Source organism: Mastigoproctus giganteus, chromosome 6 (genome assembly GCF_048544385.1).
Source record: "Mastigoproctus giganteus isolate SK-2022 chromosome 6, ASM4854438v1, whole genome shotgun sequence".
Lineage (NCBI taxonomy): Eukaryota > Metazoa > Arthropoda > Arachnida > Uropygi > Thelyphonidae > Mastigoproctus > Mastigoproctus giganteus.
The window spans coordinates 60964318-60988763 of record NC_143580.1 but is presented as its reverse complement, the minus strand read 5'-3'; the positions used below and the strand labels follow the sequence as shown (position 1 = coordinate 60988763).

Here is a 24446-nt window from a genome sequence, read left to right as displayed (position 1 = left end):
ACTCTCCCTATCTCACAGATCTGGAAAAAGTGACACCAACAATGAACTTTACCAGATAAAACAAGAACCAAAGCTGTGGCTCTCTGGCTTAAGACGAGAGGAAGTGGTACTGTACTGGCAAGGCTCAGAATTGGACACACTCATATCTTCCTATATTGGGTTAAAACCCACCACGTGCTCGTCCCTTATATTCAACCATCCTTCAACCACCTGATTTATCTCATTTATTGGGAAATGAAGCGAATATTGAAGAACTTTTATTGTATCTAAAACATATTGGCTTGTACAGGAGCATATGATTTAACATCTATAACTATATGTTGCCTGTAAATAAACAATGAACCGACACAATTTGGCCTCAGTTGCCCTTGTGTCGTTAAGCCCAATACCAACAACAACCAACTCCCGATTGCAACTACCTGTTTGAGTTCTCCATTTAGCGAAATGTCTTACTCATTTATAGTATAGGAGTCCCCCAAGGATCTTCCTTAGGATACCAATTATTTATATTAATGACTAGCCATATCCCACAGGTGCCACAACTCTTAAGACGAAAATGGAGATTTGCACAAGGATATTAGCAGACTCAATAGATTTGTTACTTTTACTATAAAACAGTTTTCACTTACAGCTTGAATTATATTTTTGTTTTTAATAGCAAAATTTTAATTGGCCATACTGGTTTGTAATGTTACATTATACTTCAATGGGGCCTTTGAAAAGTTCGTGGCTTGAGTATGAAGGGTTTATTTGTGGAGTCTTGTAACATGTTACTTTCAACATAGTCCCGTTAGGTGAATACACTTTTGCCACCGATGCTGCAAAGAATGTTTTCTCTTGGGCCTCCAGGAATCCATCCACTGCAGCAGTGACGTCACTGTTGGTGGGAAAATGGATACTAACCAGAGACAATATATATTTTTTCTCAAATTAGGAAATAGGTGAATATCCGGTGAAATGGAGGATTATGCACGCTTTAAAAGCCTCATTCATGCAGTGCATCTATTGCAATAACTCTTTCCTGGTGGAACAAGAAAGACCCCTTTGTTGAGATTCCTCAGATTTGTCTTTGTTTTCACGAAAACTCCTCACAAGGTCTGTATAACCGTCTGACTTTTCTGAAGGTAATCCACTAGCAACACTCCATCAGCATGCCAAAAAACCAATGCCATCATCTTGCCAGCTGAAGAAATCGACTTGACTTTCTTTGGATGGGCAGAAGAGCTACGTTTCCACTGTTTGCGCTGCTCCTTTTGTCTCGGGCTAAAATTGATGGACCTTTTGTCTCATCCATGGTCACAAACTTTTCTGGATCTGCTTGAAAAAGATGCAAATATTCACTTGATTTTAACTATTGTGTGGTTTTAATGTGCTGATACCTTTTCTCACAGCGAGAACTACTGTTATTATGTGGCACACAAGTTTCCAGAGGATCTGGCAATGTACGGAAATGTAACTCGTGGATCACTCATCACCAGATCATGACACTCTCTACAACTTCTGGAATGACGGGCGTTGCAGGTCTTCCTCCCTCGTTTAAATTCTGCTGCCCACTTTCTTAATCATTGAATAGATAGGGACATCCTCCCCAATGTCGTAACCATATCCTCATGAATTGCCTGTGGCGTCAGTTCCTCTTTCCCCAAATATTAGATGACCGATTTTGTCCATCTTTTCTTCAATCATGTAACTTTGTTGACTTCAGATCTTGTAATTTAAAAGAGACGTTATTGCAACTTGGTGGGATACTATTTGGAGTATTGCACATTAAGCACAGATGTTTTTAACACTATCACTACCCATTCATACCCAGGCCACGAACGTCCGTAGTATATGTACAGGATGTCATATACCATTTGCAGCTCATTTGAACTGCCCGTTATATATTCTTTAGCACCTCTACAAGTTACCATGGAACCTCATCAAATGATAGTGTTAACCGGAGAATCAGCCACGCTGACGTGTAGCCTTACTGGATACCCTATAGATTCAATACTTTGGATGAAAGACATACGCCACCTAGCAGAGGACGGAAGAGTTCAATTCCTAGCCCCGAACGTGCTGCATATACCCGTTGTGTGGAAACAGGATCAAGGGATGTACCAGTGCTTTGTGTACAGTGCCGGAAGGACAGAACAAACATCTGCTCAACTGACGGTAGGAGGTAAGTCTGGAAGAATGGATTCTTCCTGGGTATTACTGAATCACAATAACCCATCATTAATAAATATTACGCCTTTTAACTTCTGTATGGTTTTATTTGCTGTAGATGTGGGACCCGTACTACACGAAACCTTCAGCGAAAGGACGCTGCGACCCAATGTGGCGGTTTCACTACGATGCGTCGCCTCTGGACACCCTTTGCCATCTATCACTTGGAACGTAGACGGGAACTCCCTTCCGCAAGACGGTCGGTTTATTATCGGGGACCTCCTAACACCTCAGGGAAGAGTGGTGAGCTATCTAAACATTTCTCATATACTAACTCAAGATGGTGGACTGTATCAGTGTGTCGTGAGCAACTCCGTAGCCAGCGTCTCGCACAGTGCAAGGATCAATGTGTTTGGGCCTCCTTCTATCCGTCCTATGTACAACGTGTCAGTCATTGAAGGTCATTCTCTTATTGTCCATTGCCCTGTGAGAGGCTATCCGTTAGAAGCTATAACTTGGGAGAAAGGTAGGACTATCACTTAATATTTACGTACACTCCCCTGCCAAAAGTATCCGAATGCTCTCGAACAATGCGAATGACCGGTACACAGCACAGATCTGAACCCCATATTGAATAATCGCGGGTTCAGACAACGTCCTTCCACTGACTGACAGTTTTCTGAACGCTTTGTGTAGATGTTTCGCTGAGAGTAGAATATCTACCAGCATTCAGACAACTAAAGAGCTAAAGATTGAGTAGCATATGAGTCTTTGGATGCTTTTGCCAAAGGGGAATGTATATAAGTGTGTTATTTGTTATTGTTGCTTTTCTTTGAAATGTTTATTCGCCTGTGAGTTCTTTAAATATCCCTCCTTGTTACAATCTTTTATTTGAGCAAATAAGCCATAGATTGATAAATTCGATGTGTTAGTTAAGGAAATGGACACAATATTCTCCTGTTATTGGGAATATTGTTCTTTTAGTGCAAGATAACCAATTAACAACAATCCTTTTGTGTCCAGAAAATTGAGGCCGACACTTTTCCAGATGATGGTTGGATTTAAAACTTTTTCGGGGTTTGAGATCCCTTGTGCTTCAACTGCATGTTCTCTAAGTTGGATTCAGGATCACAAAAATGGAGCCCAGTCTCATCACCAGTCACCAAACGAGATAAAATTCATCTGGATTGGCACGAAATAATTTTAAACTAATGATTTCCGCCTCTGATGTTTGTCATGAATTGAATGGTTTCTGGGAATCAATCTTTCCAAAACTTTGGACATTCCTAAATGCTCATGTATTATCGTTAAAAATGCTTCAGTACTTTAAGTTCATACACTTTAATGCTTCTGTTTGCATTTTTTTTTCAACGATGGAAATTGTTTCAGAATTGGTTTCTTTAGATGGCCAACCTTGGATCATCCTCCTTTGCAATCTGCCAACCATTTTGCAGCAGCAGCAGCATGACTGGGTGATACTTCTCCGAACACTCCAGTCAATCATTCATGAATTTCTTGACCATTTCTGCTCTCTTTAGTCAAAAATCTGATTACTGAACGATACTCGATTTGCTGAATATTCTTCAACTCTTGGACCATCATAAAAATTAAATTTTAGAAATTAGAGATTTAATTCTAGTTATTTCTCGCTTGCAACATAATAAACAACCTCTCCGACAGACTCCTGTAATCTACTTGTAATATTACAATGCCTTATTATCACTCCAACAGGAATTAATGATAATACAGTATGTGTATACCCACGCACGAGCTCATAAGTTAAACCGGTCTCAGTTCATCCGTATAAACAATAAGACAGAATTAAGCAGTAATTATCTAAGAGGAGCAAGAAGATTATATTCGTTCCTTGCTACTCCAAGAGAGCTAACGAAAAAGAGAATTGTAATTTAAGTTGCTCCGATGCAGGTGTTAGCAACACCCTTCTTTTATCCGTGCTATAAATTTTGCAAGAAAGTAGAAATCGTTGTTTTGTAGTGCTTCCAGTACATTCGGATTGCATAACCAACCATTCTAATCCGATTCTACATAGGTTACTGCTCCCATCAACAACCATTCTTCTACTAATCTACAATACTTGTTGGTAATCTTTATGCTACATTAGAAATTAAACATTCGATCTTAAGTCATTATGGTACAATCTGAACTCCTCCTCCAATGCTGCCCGGAACCTTTCCCTAACGCCATCGGAGGTGAACACCCTAGAATGTCTTCTGATGTAATCTTAAATGCTCTCATGTTTTCGCGCATTCCAATTTCTACCAGTGCAACATTAAACAACCTCATCAGCAATCTTTTCTCATTAAGTCGCGTTATAATCGGGAGTATACCACACTGACTCGGTACTCAGTTCTATCTCAATGAATTAGCTCCCTTATGCTGATAAATTTATCCCATAAGATCGATAAATGCGCAAATATTCTCCTCTTAAAGGGTCTTCTTAAGATCCAATTTCCTGCCGTTATTACCATAATTAGACCTTTATTATCGAATCGTGGCGATACACCAATCAAGCTTGCATTTCTGTTCATCTTAATTCCACCACCAAATTATGCTTTCAAATCGATCCTTGCATTCATTAGCATTATAGGTTATCGTAGTTAAAATCTGTCTCTCTAGTTGAATAATATATGGTCCCTATAATATCGAAAAGGAAGTAGTATTGAAGACATCGAGTAAATATCATTTAAAATGCAAACGTTTCGGATGATTGCATCCAAAATCCATTACACGAATACAGAAGATGAAAATATTGCAGAGTAGACTGAAAATAGAGGTTTAAGAATAAATAAAAGCATCGTATCTTATGGAATAACATCTTTATGCCATAATTTACAGAATTCTCTTTTATCAAATGCATTAGGAATTACATCAAAGCTTGGTCTACTGATGCTGGAGGCATTTTAGATAAATATTTGCCTTAACAATGAGCAGAAGAGATGCTTACAAATTGGCTACCTGAGATCCATTTTTCCATCCAGTGCACGCTTACAGTAGTATTTTCGAAACTGCTAGAAGTCCTTTATATTTCGAAGATTTTCCACTTTTCTAATTTTGAATATATTCGATATTTTTTGGTGTTTGAATCGTTTTCTCAATAGAATCCACAGTTATGTTGAATTTATTGTAAGACGTCTCACTTTGAATGCTTGCTGCGAAGTGTTTTATTTATCGACTTAAACTCAAGAACACTGAATAATGCAGCGTTGCGGATTAAATTTAACGTTTACTCGAATCAGACAAATAGTAAAAGGAATATTGCCGATATCATCCTTTTAAAATGCTTCTGTAAGCTGAATTGATTCCAGCAGATGGAAAAGATCCTTTCATCGGCGTCTCTTAAAAATAATTTTAATTTAGAATTTGCTCGGATGTAGAATATGTAAACAGATATTCGTGTATAATAATGCTTTTAGAATAGACTAAACCTTTAGGGATTATTATACAAAGAAATTGTGGAAATAAAAGATATTATTCTTTAACTGTCCCCAAATGAACAGTTCTAAAACATCCGAATTTAATTCTGATTTACAATTGAGACTTAAATAATCAGTTAATAATAGAAATTTTATTGTAGTTTCTCATCTGTAAATTATAATTGAAAATATTACATAAACCGAAGAGCAGAAGAGTTTATAAAATACAAGAACGTGATGATCAAGTGGAAGCTTCGGTGCTATCCATGTTAGTTTGGTCCTATTTAATTAAATTGTTTATTTATAATTAGGTAATCAATAATTGTTTCTATATATCTAATAGCATATTTACAAAAAAAACGATGTTTTAGAAATAATAAGCACCATATAATTATATAATAATAAATGTATAATATTGTATATATTACCAATAATAATGTTGTTAATTTTTTTGACTTCAATGTTTCCTGATTGTCAAAAAAATCGAATTTTTGAAAATCAACATTATGGTCCAAAGTTTATACAATTAAGTTTAGTTTTTCATACAGAAATTTTAATTTATTAATTTGGTTCTATTTAATTAAACTTTAGCTATTATTAAGTGTTATTTTATTTATAATTAGGTGAACTTGTAGCTTAAGTTAAAATATCGCAATACACGAACACCACTTTATTAATTAAATAAGAAATTGGTGTAATGCGTCTTCAATTTTCATTATTTTTGCATCAATCAATAATGTTTTTCAGAGATTCATTGTAAAAGCATTTCTCCGAATTCCATTACACAGATTAAGTTGTATTTTTTACCTATAATCTGAAGCTTTCTCTTTTTTTACTTTGTCAATCAATGCAGGTGGGCTCCAGCTTCCAGAAAACCGAAGACAACGAACATATTCCAATGGAACCTTAATTATCTTGGAAGTTCAGAGAGACTATGATCAAGGATTATACAAATGCACAGCACGGAACACAGAAGGTCAAAGCCACACCCAAACAGTCGTAGTTAATGTAACTAGTAAGTGATTCTTCGGTTTTTTTTTTCTAATAAGCAAATGTGAACTGAAAGTAATTCGCTTTTTGCCATTCTCCACTTCGACGAATTAGTTCCATTAATGCAACGAAATTGATATTTTATTTATTTTTTTGTAACTAATAGTATAATGAAACCTATGTAAATTCTAAATGCATTTGATATCTGATTTAACTTTTAATTTTTTTGGTAGTACCAGGTTTTAAGTGATTTTTTTCTAGATGGAGAAAGAATGGAGGATAGATCTCATGGCAGATAAGGTACAGAGCACCGTCATGTGGGACCAAAATAACGTTGTAAAACCTTATTCGGGGATGCACAAAGACAGTTACTAGGTAATCTTGGAATACTGCCAAAATGAAGGTTAACAAGTTGCTAATGAAGTGTAAAAAAAAAGGGGAGGTCAATTGTAAAACGGCACGATGCTAGGAAGCGAACGTAATCTGTATCTGCTATGGGGAACAACATATTCTGGTTTTAACCACCCTCCCAACGTTTAAGTTCTCAGCAGAATTGAACAGATTCGCCTGTTCCCTCATGAATATCATTTAGAAAGATAATAAACAAGAGATCCGAACACTGAACCCTGATGGATCACAATCGAGTCTGAAGAATACCTATCTATGATCACCCCTTGTCTCCGTAATAAATTAACCACACAAGGTCTCCCCGCCGACCGGGCTAGCCGAGTGGGTAAAGTACCTGCCCGGCAACCCAAAAGGTCGCGGGTTCGATTCTCGCCTCGGGCTTGGATCAAAGTACTGCAAAAACCTTGGGAGGTGCAATATGGCCACAGAAGCTGATGCGCCAACAACTACCAAATCAAAAAAAAAAAAAAAAAACAAGGTCTCCCCTTCACAAAACCGTTTAAGGGGCTTATATTGGATACCGTCCTTGTCGAGATGTACCCTATATTGATGATTTGTTAATTCCAGCGTCTGCTAGAAGATTACAGGCATCAAGATGCGAAAATAATGCAATTGAAAGTTCAATTGAGTAGCAGCCACCAGTCACAACTCACTGGATGGCAAGTTAACGTAATAGTATTATAGAAATCTTTATTGCAATAATTATAATAATAATACAAGTGGATACATTGCAACGTTGCCCTTCACGGCCACATGGCCAGTGGTTAACAGTAATAGTACAATATGTAAGAAAAATAAATTAAACATAAAAAAATGTACTGTAAATCAGCAAAATATGTCCTCAGTATTTTGTTGTTCCTCCTCGAGCTGTAATTACAGCCTTGCAACGATCTGGCATAGAGTTAATCAACTTCTGAATATACGGTTGCCCAATTTCGTGGTACCACACCCTTACAATGCTCTCCCGCAGCTGAATCTTACTTGTTGGCTTCTTCTGGGCAATTTTAGACGACATTATGTACCAGCAATTTTCAGTAGGGTTCAAATCTGAACTGTTGCCGCCAGTCCAACACTGTAATGCCATCATTTCTGAGGTATGACTGCACCTTAAGGGAGAAAAACATTGGTGTAAGTATGTTTTAAGCCTTGTGAGAGAAGAAGACAAACTCATCATTAAATCTAAATAGCATAAAACTTACCAATTTTGCTGTTGAAAAATGCAGTTTTGGACGTCTGTGGATTATCCCTAATAACGGGTTTCAGGCACTCCTCATGATAGCAGTGTAGGTTTCTGCATTCACCGTTCCGTTAATAAACTTAATTCGCCCCACCCCTTTGCTTGTTATGCATCCCCAGAACCATCTAACAGGCGGGGAACTTTACAGTCGGTGTTATGCAGTCAGGATGGTATGCCTCCGATTTTCGTCTTCTGACATATCGCTTCCCATCTGAGCCATGCTGGTTGAATTTCAATTCATCAGAAAAAAATGACGGTGTCCCATTGCTCTTTTGTCCATGAAACATGCGTTTTAGCCCAAGCATGTCACTACTTCTTCATTTGTTGGGTCAACAAATTATTCTTCTTGGGCCGATAGGCATGAAGACTACATTCCGAAAGCCGTCTTTGGAAAGTGCAAAGTGTGTTAATTGCCTGACGGCACTAGGGGTTTCCCCCATCTCCGCGTTGTGTACTCTGTGAAGGCCAGAGATTTAAAAAGTGTGTGGGAAGTGGAAGGATGTGTACCGTTGTTCTTCTGACCATTTAGCCGTTGAGACCCATCGTTACCGCACTTGGCCCCGGGGAGGCAGGTCAGGTACCCAGTAGATTGCTGTACTCTGGCAGGCCCTGCCATCTAGTTTCCAAAGATTTCAGTGGCAAGGGCCTATATGAAAAAAAAAAATAAATAAATGAATAAAAAAATAATAAATATATAGAAGGGGGTTAACGCTAGAATATAAAAGGCCAAGAGTAATATGTAAGCGTAGTTTAAATTTGGACGTTATTAATTGATAAGTTGTGTGGGGTGTACACTGCGAGATAGACAGAGTAGTGGGGAGTTGAAGACTGTAGGGAAAAGAAGTTGAGGCAGGCCCAGGCCTCACCAGGCGGAAGAAGGGGGTTGCAGGGGGAGGAGACAGGAACCAATCTCCTCCCCCGCCCAGGGAGGAGAGTAATACAAAACCAGGCTAGAGTGCTCGGTTTGATCGCCAATGTAGCTTGTGGCAGGAAAGCTGCTGATGTCTCCAGTGTCTGAGTTTTGGAGTCTTCAGTGAGATTAGGTACTGGTTGATCTTGCCTGGAGATCAGTTGCAGATATCAGCCCGATGGAACTTGGATGAAGGAAGTGAATTTCAGTTCAACTGAGCTTCGATGACGTCGGCGGTTGATGCTACTGGAGAGGGTGCCCAGAATCTGTCTCAAGTTATTGCTCTTGGTGGTGTAGGCTCCTTAATGTTCTTCGTCTGTTGAAATCCTATGCAAAAGTGGTGACGTATTTATAATTGTCATGGGTATGAATTAATATATGTTCTTGGTCCTTTGGCAAATTAATAATCTTTGTAATTAGAATAGATCTGAAGTCTTCATAGTCAGGACAGTCATACATTATATGGTGCCAAGATTCGTCAGTGCCACAGTGGCAGCGTGGATCATCTGTGATGCCCAGAGACGTTAATTTTTCTCGTATCGACCCGTGGCCTGTGAGGAATTAGCCGTCTTTGGATAGTTGGTGCCCAGGTTTCAAAACCAAAGGCCATCTCCAAGTCCAGTTTTAGATTAGGAGTACTAGCATGGCAATTAAGAAGGCACAGCCATTTCAAATATCGATCTTGGGAAGGCGTAGTCACTCTCTTATGGCCTGATCCCGGTCTTCTCTCCATATCACCGGTTTAACGATTTAATTTCAGCACCCGAGATACTATTGACTGGTGGCAGCTTATTTTATCAACGATTGCACGCATAGAAAGACCTTCCCGGGACAGAGCAACGGCTACACTTTTTTTTCTTGGTGTCAACTGAACATATGGACCCATGCTTACACCTCCGTAAAACAGGATACTAATGTACACTCTTCCAAAGGCTGATGCAATACCTTGCAATTACTGTCCGATGGATTAGAAGCGTTATCTGACGCAATACCTTTGCTTTGCTAACAAAATTACTGTCATCAAACAATATCTTATACGTTTCACTACAAATGCTACTTTTTTTAAGGTGATGCAGGTTTTGTCCGCCACTGTATATATAAAAATATGTAGGCAGTAACCGAATAAGAAAATTTATTAATATCAATGGGTTTATTGCAGATTATGTGCGTTATTTTCCGTATTAAAAAAAAAAAAAAAAAAAAAACACACCAAGAGAAGTATTTCACAGTTAAGGAATAAAGAATCACAAACACTGATATCATATCAACGTACTCTGTGTTGGAACACTTGCAGCCGCCTTGAAAAGGCATTGAGAATTGATGTGGTCCACACAAGAAGTTTATCTCCGCCTCCAGCTCGCGCTACTAATTTACGAAGCAAAATACGATCTTAGATAACCGAAACTTATTCTGAAATGTAAGCCGTTCACTCCCGTTTTATAGCCTACAACTGTATGTTTATGCAGCGATTCAAGTGGAAGCGTTCGCAAGAGACCGCGCAAGAAGCACGTACCTTACGAAATCGGCTTGGCAGAAAATTTTAAAAGATCACAGCATTACGCTGTTACATCAACTAGATAAATAAACTGGCAGGGAAGTATTTATTTGTGATATTTAACAACCCTCCATTCCTGGAAATATTTCGTACTTTTGTTGGGTTCCGATGGAAGAAATACATCCGTACAGTAATGAGTAGATTTTATCTCCTCAGGTAGTTAACTATCCCAGTTACCTTTTGAATTTATCCAAGTTTTCACCTCAGCCACCCGCGAAGGTAACTTGTTCTAATAATTAGCAACTGATTGGTTAAAAGAAAACTTTTTTTTTTTAATTCAGCCCCACCAAGTGATGTTATTTTGGGTTTTAACTGCCAGCATCATGGCCTTGTACCATTCGTCGATGTCACTTATGAAAATCAAAAACAACAATGGTCCCAGAACCAATCGTTGGAGGACCCAACCATTAATCCAACCACCCTACCATCCATCTTAGAATCATATGGTTCTTATCGTTTTCCAGCAACCTCATTAAAGACCAAATGCTTTGCCACCTTTCAAAAATACGTATGCAGTTATTTTCTAAAAGGTGTTCTAGTATATTTGCATTTATCTCTGCAAAATAAATAGAAAATTAAATTCTGCTTCAAGAATTAGAAACAACTCAAAGTCATAAAACATTTTTATAAAACAATCATCAAAAATAAATGTCGACGCTAACTCCTTAACGAGTTTATATATTTGCTTACTAAAGCCAATCGAAATGCGCATATAATTTCGATTAATATTCAAGAAGTAGCAAAATCCAACCAGTTATTATTGTTGCTATCTCAGTCCAACAAACTTACCTTCTTAATTTTAAAAATTGTGACATAGAGCAGATGGAAATCAAAGGGCAAAATTCAAATTAAAACTATTTTTCAAGCTGCTACTGTATCTCTATGTCCTACTTTTCAGTATGCATTACTTAAGGAACTCCCATAATTAATAAACTTCCTGGAGTTTCGTCAATTTGCTGATCTTTCTTTAAGAGCTCTTAAAACATCAAAAAAAAATGTAGAAATTTGGTGAATGTAAGTTCTAGTATTGCTAAGTGTTTATCTAATGAAGTCAAAAGTCACGAATCTATTAATTAATTACGATTGAGAAAAATCTTTTCATTTATAGATTATGTTTGAAAGTTGCTTTCACTCGATCAAAGTTAGAATTTTAATATATGGAATCTCAGCTTTAGCTTTTCGTCTTAGAAACTTTTAGACTATTTTTAACTCCTATTCACTCAATTTGGTATAAAATTTATAAAAGTGAATGCCTAATATTTATTAAGTATTTATAATTTCAAAACGGAATTAAAGAAATAAAAAAGACAACTGATAACTATACAATAATTAAATAAAAGCAGCTTTTCGGTGATGTTTAGATTTCCCGCCAGATGGCAGCACTTTCGCGTCATGTCTTTTGGTCATCAACAACTTGCGTGCTCTGATTAGATGAGCAGTTTATAAGATAAAGAAGAGTTTACGTAGCGCATTAACGTGGTATTTTCATTTCTTGTTTTCAGCTCCACCTAAAATTATGCCTTTTGATTCTCCACGAGTTCGTGCTGGAACTTCTGTTGTGATCACGTGTGCTATTAATCAGGGCGATCCACCTTTCGACATCCGGTGGTTAAAGAATGGACAAAAACTAACTCCTGAAGGTGGTTTGAAAGTTCAAATGCATGATATGTTCGCAATCTTAGCATTTTCTGGTGTGGGACCACAGCACGCTGGCAATTACACCTGTTTGGTCAGTAATGCTGGAGGTACTGCTAGTCACAGCGCCATTTTGATAGTTGATGGTAAGAACACTAATAATTTGTGTTGTGATATATATATTTATGAAAACTATTTAAGATATAAGAAGTAATGATGAATGTCTAAAAATCTAATTATAAATTCTTTAATTAAAGTGATTAATACTCTTAATAAATTTATTTTCTTTCTTTCAAATATAAAATTATTAAAAAAAACAAAGTTTGAATATTCAAAATAATGCAAAGATATTTTATAAACATAAATAAATAAATAACGAGTGGAATGTTGTTTATTATTGTTAGAATATTAAATTTTAATTTATGCTGTAGTGTGCATCTTAAGTTTACATTATTTCTATATTTATTAGCTGCTATAGAATTCTGAATTTAATTTAAACTTGGCTTCTCTTATTTAAAAGACTGAAAGTTAACGTACAGCAAAAGGGTTCTGCAATATCTGAGAATAAACAACCACTTGGAGATACACCACTTATCACCCTACTTTTAAGACTTTTTAATTTGTGTTATATCCAGATTTATTAATAGATATTTATGTATATTTTACTATTATAGTACCACCTCGGTGGATAGTGGAGCCCAAAAATGCGTCGGTTATCCATGGTCATCCTCTGACTTTGGACTGTAAAGCTGATGGTCTTCCTCTTCCAACTGTGACATGGAAAAAATCGGAAGGTGAGATGATGGGATGCGCAAAAATATTTTAGAATCCCATGACCTTATCTTATAGTTTTAATTTATATTAATGGGTTGAAAAATGGCCACCGATTGTAACAAGATCTGTTTAACAACGAAAGCTGATTAAATAGTAAGCTTTCATCAATTTTAAATAGCCTGGCACAGCGATTGCATCTTTAAGACCGCTTGCTTATAGATAATAGAGAAAGGAGAAAAATACATGTCCAAGCTCTTGGTGAACTTAAAAATGCAAATGCCTTTAATTGAAATCGTATTTGGGAAATCTGGTTTGAGATCAAAAATGATACGTTTAAAAGAAGGATTTCTGGTCACCTTACTTTAAAAAAATCTTTGTTATATTTAACGATAAATGGCCATCTGGATTGTTAAAGAATTGCTATGTTTTTGATAGTTGATGAGCGTCTCTTTTAAACTACCTGCTACAGATAATCAACAAATGTCATTATTTTTTAATATTTAGGAAAAACCCCAAGAGATTTCGAACCTGTCTACAATAGCTACAACTACGTCATATATGCAAATGGCTCGTTGACAGTACGTGAATCAGATAGTAACAGCGAAGGTTACTATTTATGCTTAGCGACAAATAATGTCGGAGCTGGTCTGACGAAATTGGTCAAGGTAACAGTCCACAGTAAGTTTTATTCCTTTACTTGTATAGTACTGCATGCCTTTTAGCGATTTTGTTGCGAAGATAAATGTATTATTACTCAGAACTCTTTATAATAGTTGGTTAATGTTAAATGAAATTGTATATTTATTGTAATAATCATTTATTTATTACCTGTTTCTATTACAGGTATCCTTCAAAATACTCGATTTTATGAACTGCATTAACGTGAATCCGTAATCGACCTGACCTCCCAGAGCTAATCTGAGTAACTCATAAGTATAAAAAAGACTAGGTACACTGTACGTATTCAAATCAAAACATTTGGAACTGTAAATTAAAATATCTGTCTGCCACGAGCCAGATACACGTTATATCACTCAATATATCAAGGATCAAGGCACATCCCCCATATTTCCAGCGTGTTTTTACCTCGTATTTATTATCCTTAACTTCTGCTGCACCCTATACATTAATCATCAATTTTAAGCGATGCAACTGCTCGATCCATCCCCTTTTTTTTAAAAAAATACGGCTATTTTTGTACAGTTGCTATATTTAATACAAATAGTATTCTAATTTTTAAAAATGTATATAAAAATCCATTAATCTGATCTAGAAATTAATCCAATTCAGTGGCAAAATGATTTTCGAGATACTCATCGCTTTACGTGATGTCCGGGACGCTTTTAGGTTATCACCTCCATCCGATAGCCCCAATTTCGAGCGATATGACGTTCATTGCAAAATAAAACAATTTTTAAATTGGATTTATCTTTTTACAGTCAAGATTACATTACACATTTTTATCGTGAATTTCTAGGAGCTTTAAAATTAACTTAAAATTTATTCATTTTTAATCTCTATTTCATAGAACCTCCACAGTTTACTTCCCAACATCAAGTGAGGACTACTCGTCTTGGTTCGCCTCTTGAACTTGCGTGCGAAGCAAAAGGCGACCACCCGTTGGAAGCTTCATGGACGAAAGACAACCTTCCTTTACTAAATCAGTCGGATGAACGGTAAGTCCCATTTATCATTGGGTGCAGAGCAGGAAAAACCTCCAACTCCATACGCCTCGTTAGATGGACTCTGATGTGGCGCGTTTCAACAAATTTTTAAAAACTTTCTTATCCAGTATCTCTCCAAAGATCGATGAGAGAGTCTTCATTCTTTTGTGCTTTTGCAGCCGGAATGATTTAAATAAATTAGCTGGTCACAATAACCAGAGCAGGACTAATTTTGCCTTAGTATTGCGCTTCATTTCAGAAATGGCATTCCCAAAAAGTTAATTCAAAAGGTGGGGTACTCTGCGATAATACCATGTTTCAGAACTTAGAAGTCTCTTGTCAGATGTTAGGTGGCCTCTTTGGTGACGGTCCCTGTTGTATGTGAAATTAGAACTTCTAAATTATCCACTCGTATTTTAAATAAATGGTAGATTAACACTTTGGCGATGCCATTTGTTTAAAAGTAGTGTAATATCAAAGCAACTTGTGGTAAATACGAAGTTCCTTCTGCTGTGAGGATTCAAATGTTTATTGTGGGCATCCCTGAGTTGGGTGTAATCAGATGTACTTATTATAAAAAATAAACATTAAATAGCTAATCGGATTTGACAGATGTAGTATGTATGGAATTTATTTTAGCTTCTCAAGCAGCATACGTTTCACAACTGCCCTTAAAAATTATAGATTAAGTCCATGGGGGGTAGAAAATGATCTGAAAACGTACACTACTCATAATTATAATGATTTTTGTATTATGTGTTGTGTTTGAAACTTCTCCATCCTTAATTAATCTTTAAAATTAATCTTTCCTAATTCACTTACACCGCTACCAATCTAACAGTCTGCTCAGTTGGATTCTTGCCCTCCTGAACTTGTATAATAAACTTGCAACAGTCACGTGCATTATGTCATATCGATTTTTGGACCACAAATTACTGTGTAAACTCGGTGTTAAATACATTATGACTTATTTAGCAGCCTCTCTCAATACATCTTAGTATTTCGTACTCTGTTGATTGAGTACGTTATCCTTTGCTGAGAAATCGATCAGTAATTTGTAAACAGTAATTGAATTAGTAATTAATGGATCACTGATTTGCAGTTAGTGTGTACGTTATCTCATTTAAGATATTTGTTAGCGCTTCTGGCAATCCCAGGGTTTACTGGCTAGCTAAATTGATTATTGTAAAGGATAACCAAATTAAGAGGACAACGTATTTGAAATAAAATATTGCGCAATAGCTCCATCTGTGGTCTCCAACTTCCACAAAGGTGATTCGCATTTGATAGAATGTTGCAGATATTTTTAAATTAGCTTCCCTCTTTACTTATAGACAGAAATAGCTGGCCACAGCTCTGTGAGGCTTAGATGAACACTTGAATAATATGTAAGTGGTTAGAGGCACGCGTGTCTGCATCGAAGCCTTCCTCTACATTTAACAGGAACGTCGGTGGCCCTCTGCCATTATCTTATGCGCATAAGCAATTTGTTCCTATCGCTATAAGCTATCTTTGCCTTGATTGTAGGTCTTTAATAGGTAACTGTAGTTGGTTTGGGTGCACGTTTGAATTGGGGGTAAGAAGGGGGACTTCCACACACGCTAATAATGGAAGTTTGATGTATGTTAATTACAAAGCACCAGCAGCGCCAAGGAAACTTGGCATAGCTGTAAAGATCGATAGATGGTCCGTGGTTTCCCTGATTAGAAATTAACTGGTTCTTTGCTATGCACAGTAATCTGTCCAGATTAGAATATTTCTCATCAAAAATGGAACAACGTTCGTGCATTAATTATTTAAAGGCGAGATAATACGATGAATGAGTAACATAACTGTGTCATTTGGGAAATGAGCGGACTTGTTAAAATAAATGAAGTGCGAACTTTGCTTTCTACCTGGGATATTCACGAAAATGATAAAATATATTCCTATTAAAAGATAGAACAATGAAATATATAATTGCTGCAATAAAATTCTGAAACTAAGCAAACTTTCCTTTTAAACAATAATTAAATTCCCTCGGCATCGAAGCTGATAATGAATTTTAATTTTCGTGGACTTTTAGATAATGTAATAGAACCAGAAGAGTTTCGTGTATTAATAACTCCAACGATTTACAGAATGGAAGTCAAATGTTTGTTCTTACTTTTCCCCTACTGCTTCTTAATAAGATTAAAAAAATACTTCAAATTGATAAAAGCTAAATAATCGATGGTAAAGTAGCTGAAGACGAGCAAAAGAAAGAATTTTACTATTTATTTAATTCTGAAAACTTTCTCTCCAATTTTAACTGCGTTAATCTGCAGATGAGCATTTTATATTGTAGGATCCATGTATCTCAAAGGACAGAAGAGAACATAATCCATTCCGTGTTGTTGGTGAAGCAAGCGGACAGAAATGACTCCGGTGTGTTCACGTGCCGTGTCGGTAACGCTTACGGTGTTTCCGAAGCGTCGTACCAAGTAGTCGTACAAGGTCAGTCCATAAATCTTTGTTTTCAATTTAAATGTAAAAATGTACCAGTAATTTCTAAATACCATTGCAGTTTATTGGTGGAATTGATGCACCTGACTGATGGCGTCATTCTGGTAGTCCACCATAATTGAAACTGCTTTTGCACAAAAGACGATCGTTCACCATTTGCCATCCCGCATTTCAAAAAGGAACTGTCAGCTGACTGTCGCTTTTCTTCCAGAGAGAAATAAATGACATCGTGAAGATTTTCATTTTCAAGAAACTCCAAGCGGTTATGTAATTCCACCTTGAGAAATGAGCTGCGTGCACATCGTTTCCTTTTGATGTTGGAATGCTGCCAATTTTGCGATAATGCGTGCTTAAGCATAATCAGCTCACTATTATAAAAAGCTTCATCTTACTATTAGTTAAATCTTGGGTGATGCAAGCATGAATAATGAAACAGCTAATAATGCATTCCCTCTCCAATTGAGGCATTAAAGAGATTTATTCGCAACACGTAAAATAGCAAAGAATGTGAACTTTAGTTTAATTAAGTAAACGGTGTACAAGAGGACTTTTGATCAGTGATTATACTTGAGAGATGGAAGTAGAATGTGTTGCCTGGTAAACACTGTAATGCAATACGTCTTAATAAGAGGATGGGTTGTTTCGATATCTTAAATCTTTGATGGCTGTTAATAAGAGTGCAAAGTCCCTTCGTTATCTGTTGGAATTGTGTAATTCACCAATGGAATCGTTCTCTTGTCCCGGTATGTGATTGGAATACGCCTCTTCTAGGTGAAAGTGTGAATTATTTATTTCTATCGTTATTAATGGTAAACCGAATTATTCTACAAAGTTTATAATGGCTATAGATCAACAACGTGGATTGTTTCTGAACCATTTGCTTTCCAGGAAATAACCCAACCTGTTAGCGATGTATATGAGGAATAATATGGTTTCAGTAATTTATAAAATAAATTTTAAAAAATTAAAATGTTTAGAGAAAGCGGCATTTACTTTAAGATTTTAATGTTTTGTTTATACTTTATATAATTATTATTTTATTAATGATTTGTTAATTAATTATATTAATTTTACCATATTATTGGTGTGATATGGTAAAAAAGTGTCATTTCATTAATTAATTAATAGGTTAATTCTTAATCCAAATACTTAGATTGGATCTTTTTCTTGAACATTATGATCTGCTTCAATTTTCCCTCCCCAGAAATAAAATTAATATATTTTTTCACTGTTATAAGAGTTTCAGAAACATCATTTAGATAAGATTTACAGATATGGGTTAAAATGGTTCTGGGCCACCCTATATTCTACGTGGAATAGATTCAAATAAATCTTGGACTATCTTAAGAGGAATATTTGAACGTTCCAATATTCTTAAGACAATTAAAGCTCCTTGAGTGATGAAGGTGGAGAAAATATGCTTCTCACCCTCATCTCCAAATCTGCCCACAGTGGCTCTATAACATTTAAGTCTGGTGATTGTGCAGGAAATGGGAGATGCTTAGCCTCAGTTTTATGATACTCCAAACCATGATTGGACACAATAATTTCACAATGGAATGAACCTGGTCAGTCGGAGTACTTCGTTCGTTCAGGGTGATGATAGAACCTAAAGAATATCAATATATTGCTGTCCAAACCATTATTGATCCTCCATGTTTGGCTTTTGGCACAAGACTATCTGGATGATGCACTTCCTTTGGCATTCTCCAAACTTAAACTTTCCCTGAAAATATGACATGTTTTCAGCTTTTGTGCTCACTTTTGTACAGGGTGCGATGGTGTGAGGAATTTTTATTTCAAAATTACCATAGTAATAAGTTACTTAGCAATGGAGACTCTGCCTTAAATTTTAAGCTTTATGAAGTTCTCGCCAAGCTGGATTGCTGAGACTCACCTCAAGTTGTGCTGTTATTTTTGAGGCAGTTGTTTTGTTATCGGCGTTGTTGTTCAGTCAGCTTCGATTTTCTGCCTATAAGATTTTGTTTTTCCATACTTGGCGGATGCAGGCATCACACTAGATACATTAAACAAATCAGTAGTTTTAGCATCGACGCTTCCTACTAAACATGCACAATTTTATATCACCTCTAAATAAACATCAGCCTTTCTCATCTTTCCTTCACGAAACAACAAAAAATCATTACTGCATGTTCATAAATTCGTCATACAGCCATTACAAGTAAATTGTTTAAATGACTTAAGAAACAAGATTTGTGGTTCTAGAGTTGAGCCCGGAGGGACTCCTGAACGATTTAACATTAAATGGTACTGACACCGGCCTTTCCACTGCTTTGGGTAAGTGATAAAGGCAAAATAACATAAGATCTTAGAGTACGATTAACTTTATTCAGTTAATATTAAAATTGCAGAAAGAGGAAGCATTGTAGCAGCATCTACCTTGAAGAAATATTCTTCCTAGGTTTATATTTTATTTCTTTTAAATCTACATAAGGGAAGTGACCTATCGACGAGCCCAAATCTACATCTTGATATATCTCCTATTTATATTACAGCGGATTGGATCAGCGTTATGATGTTCTCCCACCAGTGGATAAATATGCTTCTTGCATTCTCGCGTAAGGTCAACGGTAGTGTGGCAGCCAGCATCATCGATATGAGTACTTTGATAATGGTAGCTCTTTACTAAAGAAAAACAATTTGATACTTGTGTATGAATGATGTATAGTTTAAGTCCCATATGTGTACAACTTTGCTATGATTTTGACCAAGAAATTAAGCAATAATTTTCAGGTTTTTGTTTATCCTGTAATGTTTATAAATCGGGCATAAGCGAATTCCAAATTGCTCACAGCTGTTAAAATAATTCTATTAATCAATTGTTGGTTCCCTTTCGTGCAAGTTAACTGGAGAAAAAACTATGAGTTTATTTCCTGGAAAGAAATATCTGATAATTCTCAGATATTTCTTATAAGAAATCTAAGACGAAGTTAGTTAATAGTCTGATGTTCTTAGGATCACATTCAAAATCAAAGCGTATCTACGAAGTCCGCTTCTTGGATACGCTTTTCTTCAACCTTTACCCAATCAACTATCTCTAAAATCATATGAAATAAAATTGGGAAAATATTCTTCATATCCTTATAATTCCTAAAGCATAACAACTTACCAATTTCTGGTAAAGTGGGAGAAACCTTTGGGCAGATTCCATCAAGAAAGTTCTACCCTTCAGAATATCTTGCTGTGAAAGGAGAAGAAAACTGTGGATTAATATTTCTTCCAGGAATTCTGAACCTTATACCCAACCATTTTTGGAGGAACACTGGCGATTGTACTTCCCCTTTTGTATATTTAGTACCGAAGGATATGTTAAAATATTATTCAAAAACCTCAGTGGACCACTTCTTGAAGGAGTATTTCCGGATTCGTGGCACCAAGGAGATTTAAATTAAAAATGCATTTAAACTGAAATCCAGACCGGATCATCCTGCCATGGCCATCTGTGTTTTAAACTTACTAAGAAGGAAGCCGCAATGCTGCTGATCATGTCGCACTTTCTTCTCAGAATGTCATATTTCCAGTTTATATCTTTGGACAGGGAGAAAATGCGCTAAATCGTTATCAGTTTAACAGGAGTTGAATTCTGAATATCGAACCTAGCTTTCGGACATCTCACCAATCTACACAGATGATAAGACTGAACATTTGATGGACACCGCAGTTTTGTCTTTTCGACCATTATGTTTTCTCATCAGATTCCTGTCGAATGTAGCGTTTATATTGCACTACAGAGCTACAGGTAGAATAATTTGTTCTGGGATTCTCTAAGCACGTTACACTTTCTCTTCCCCCGCAGAATGCCCAATATAATTCCTAATCTATTTTATGTATTCTACATAAAATGCCATTATCTTCCTTGGGATCTAAATGGTATGTTCATTTTTGATGGATTCCTGGTTATAGTGGAATTAATAAAGTTTCTTAGTAATCACAATGTTTGGTCCCATATATACCGATAATCCTTTGCCAATGTATTGCACACTTTTTCTTGTTGAGAGCTGCTAATCCATCTCCCCATGTGAGCGTTGTGGAGAACTTTTAACAATCCGATATACAGGGTATTTCAAAAGTGAACTGTACAGACTACAAATATGCAAAAAAGCCTAGTAAACATGGGTCCTTAAGTGAATCGTTCTCGAGATATTGCACATTTCTAGTTGGGATCCATCACTGACTTGTTTGTTTAGGTTATGTTATGCTCATTCTCTCCCTTTCCCCCTCTCTCAATGCTCTGAGACGTAGCAGGCATACTGGTACTTGTCAAAGGATAGTCAACATGGAAGGAGGTTACAGAAACTAAGAGTATGCGGACCTGTACTTTATGTATGGTAAAGCCAATGGCAGTGCACTCGAGACTGCACATTTGCGCCAAGAAATATTTCCCTGCCAAAGGGAGCCCAACAGGCGCACATTAATCAGGGTACATCAACGCCTTAGAGAACATGGGCGCTTCGCACATGAAGTACGAGCGCGTAGGCCCAGAAGCATAACACCTGACGTTGAGGAAATGGTGTTAGAAAGAATAGAACAAAATCCAGGAATGTTTACGAGGGCTGCTCTGCAAGAGCGTGTACTGAGTCGTAGCAGTTTGTGGCGAATTTTACATCGCCAATTACTGTACCCTTACCATATCCAGCGTATACAAGGTCTCAGCAATACAGACTACCCTCCCATAGTCAGTGGCGGACCTTAACAGAAAACGGTTCATTTGTGGCCCGATGTTCACTGGGACTTTTTTGCTTATATTAGTTTGTACTTTTCACCTTTAAATTATTGACCATCATTTTTGAAACACCCTGTATATTGCTTTGCTGCTCATATTTTAAGGATGCACGAATCGCTTAATTTACCAAACAACTTCCTCAGCCTGTTACTCAGATGTGTTGACCTGTATCTGTCTAATATAACTACTTTTAGATATAAAGGCTATTTTAATTATTAAATTCTTGCCCTCTCTTCCATGACAGTAGAGTGGTTTCATTGCTTTAAAACTGTACTTGGCGCAAAATATTATTATCATATTCGAGCATTAATATGGTTTCTATAATTACTGAAGAAGAATTTTAAAGAAGATAAACTTTTTAGAAAAAAATAAATAAATATTTGTTTTAATGTTTTTTTGTCGTGATGTATAATTAATTATTTTGTTAACGATTTATCATATTGGCGTAGTAATATCATTGATACTTATTACTTATAATATGTAATGAAGTATTCTGGTTTCCTTCTGTACTCCTTAAAGTAAAAAATTGAAATAATTACAAACTACTCCTAATTTTACTGGTGTGATAGACTGTTGTCATTAACTTGACTACAGGATTTTTGCAGAAGCTCCAGCCTCGCCTTCTGGTGTCAAAGTGCTGAAAAATGATGGACGGTCAGTTACTCTTGCCTGGGATGAGCCCTTCAATGGTCACAGTGCAATCACCGGATACATCGTACACTACTCGCAAAAGAAAGATGGTAGGTTTGCTGTTTTAAATTTAATTTATTATCTCGCGTATTTAACAATGTTTGTCTATGTTGGTGATAATCACGAAACGCTTTTAATTAACGATGAAAAATTAAAATTTGATCTTCACATAACGAGGAATAATATTGACATTGGCATTTTTAATCTACAGGCGTTAATTCTGTAATAATTTTTAGTTTATCTCCACATAATGCGCCCGATGAAAAAAGAAGGCTTTGCAGCTAACAGGAAGTCACTAGTAGCGACATCTACACATTCTGGCTTTATAATGAGTACTAAATTTAATGCTGATTTATTAATAATTCTTTTATAAGTGCGTTAGTTAATTTTATTTTATGAATTGTTGCCTATAATAAATTACTTGATTAGTATAGTAAAGCAATATCAAAATTATTAATCCATTTACGTAAAATTTCTGATTTGTGCTGCGTTTTTTCAGACCAGATTAAGTTGGACTTTCATTTATGCAATGTTAGCTATATAGGTTGGTCCATAAATCTTTATTTAATACATGAACACCTCCTGTCCAAATTCCAGCCTAAGAGCGTTTAAAATCTTGTTAACGAATAAGTGTGGATTTAACAGTTTCATTTAGTTTAAATGTGGCATTTCAGAAAAATAAACTTTATAAAAGGAATATTTGAGATTCTATGGCAAAGAGTAATTCGATTTTATCGGATTTATTGAGATGCATTTGAAGGTTTTTTCCATGATAATTATTTTAATTCTGAGCCTCCCGAATCGTATTCTCTGGAATAGTTAGTTTATTTGATAGCTGACCTCGAAACCAACTAAAACCTTAACATTCATTCGGTCTACTTAAGCCTCCAATGGGCAAGGCCATAATGAAGAATCTTGTCAGTTGTTGTTGATGCCAAAGCTCGGCGTTTTCTTTCTTCCAAAATAAGGGTAACAGGTCGGAATTGAAACCTAGTTCTCGAATATAATTTCTAACTATAGGAAGCGCCAAACAGGAATAGCTTTTCCTACTGGAAGGAGTTAAGAATGGAATGATACAAGTGTAAAAATTGCCAAATCAGATTTGGCCTAAAAAAGGACCACACAAAATTTGTAGTTGGTTAATTGCTCTAATTACAAAAGAGTTATTTTTATAAAAACATATTTCAAATAACAAAGAATATATTTATCAAATCTAAATTTCATTTAAAAGAGTGCAGTTAGGATAATTAATGTCCCATCTCTTCACTCTCTTTCTACATTCCTTTCCTATAGCTACTTCCATGATCACTGTTCGTCTGAATTGGTTTCTATAATTCCCGCTACCAAAGCAGTCAGTATTCTTTTTAATGTCCAACTTTTCTTGCTCCTCATTTATTCCTTCAGCTTCTGTTTTCTGGAACACCTCCCTTCATACGTATTTCTTGAAAATTACCTACAGAAGTTGAAGTCTAATGTCAACAAGTATCTTCTCAACCTTCAACCCATGCACGGTACAAAGACCTAGTGTTTTGGGTTAAAAGAAAACTAATTTTCACTTTGACAGTTGTTTCCAAAATATTTATTCTTCTTCAGGTTCCGTGTTCAATTTGAACGTTTGGAGGCCAACATTTTCCAGCCAACTCTATTCCTTGCTTTGCAAAATAGTTCTTGTGTCGAATGACCACCAGTCCATTCTTTGATGTTATCAAGCCACTTTTTTCTTTGTCCCCCCTTAATTCCCTTGCAGGATTGGTCTCTGCTGGTAATATT

The 24446-nt window shown here is 36.2% G+C and overlaps 1 protein-coding gene across 1 annotated transcript in view; it reads left to right on the top strand.

Moving 5' to 3' along the window:
• The window catches only part of LOC150084342 (cell adhesion molecule Dscam1-like), a 217085-nt gene that overhangs the window by 160680 nt on the left and 31959 nt on the right, over nt 1-24446 (top strand). Inside the window, exons 7-15 of the mRNA XM_090376189.1 lie at nt 1895-2164; nt 2270-2677; nt 6439-6600; nt 12188-12466; nt 12995-13114; nt 13599-13772; nt 14623-14770; nt 17085-17233; nt 22592-22726. Of these exons, the coding sequence (XP_090232315.1) occupies nt 1895-2164; nt 2270-2677; nt 6439-6600; nt 12188-12466; nt 12995-13114; nt 13599-13772; nt 14623-14770; nt 17085-17233; nt 22592-22726 (1845 nt within the window). The remainder of the gene's footprint in view (nt 1-1894; nt 2165-2269; nt 2678-6438; nt 6601-12187; nt 12467-12994; nt 13115-13598; nt 13773-14622; nt 14771-17084; nt 17234-22591; nt 22727-24446) is intronic.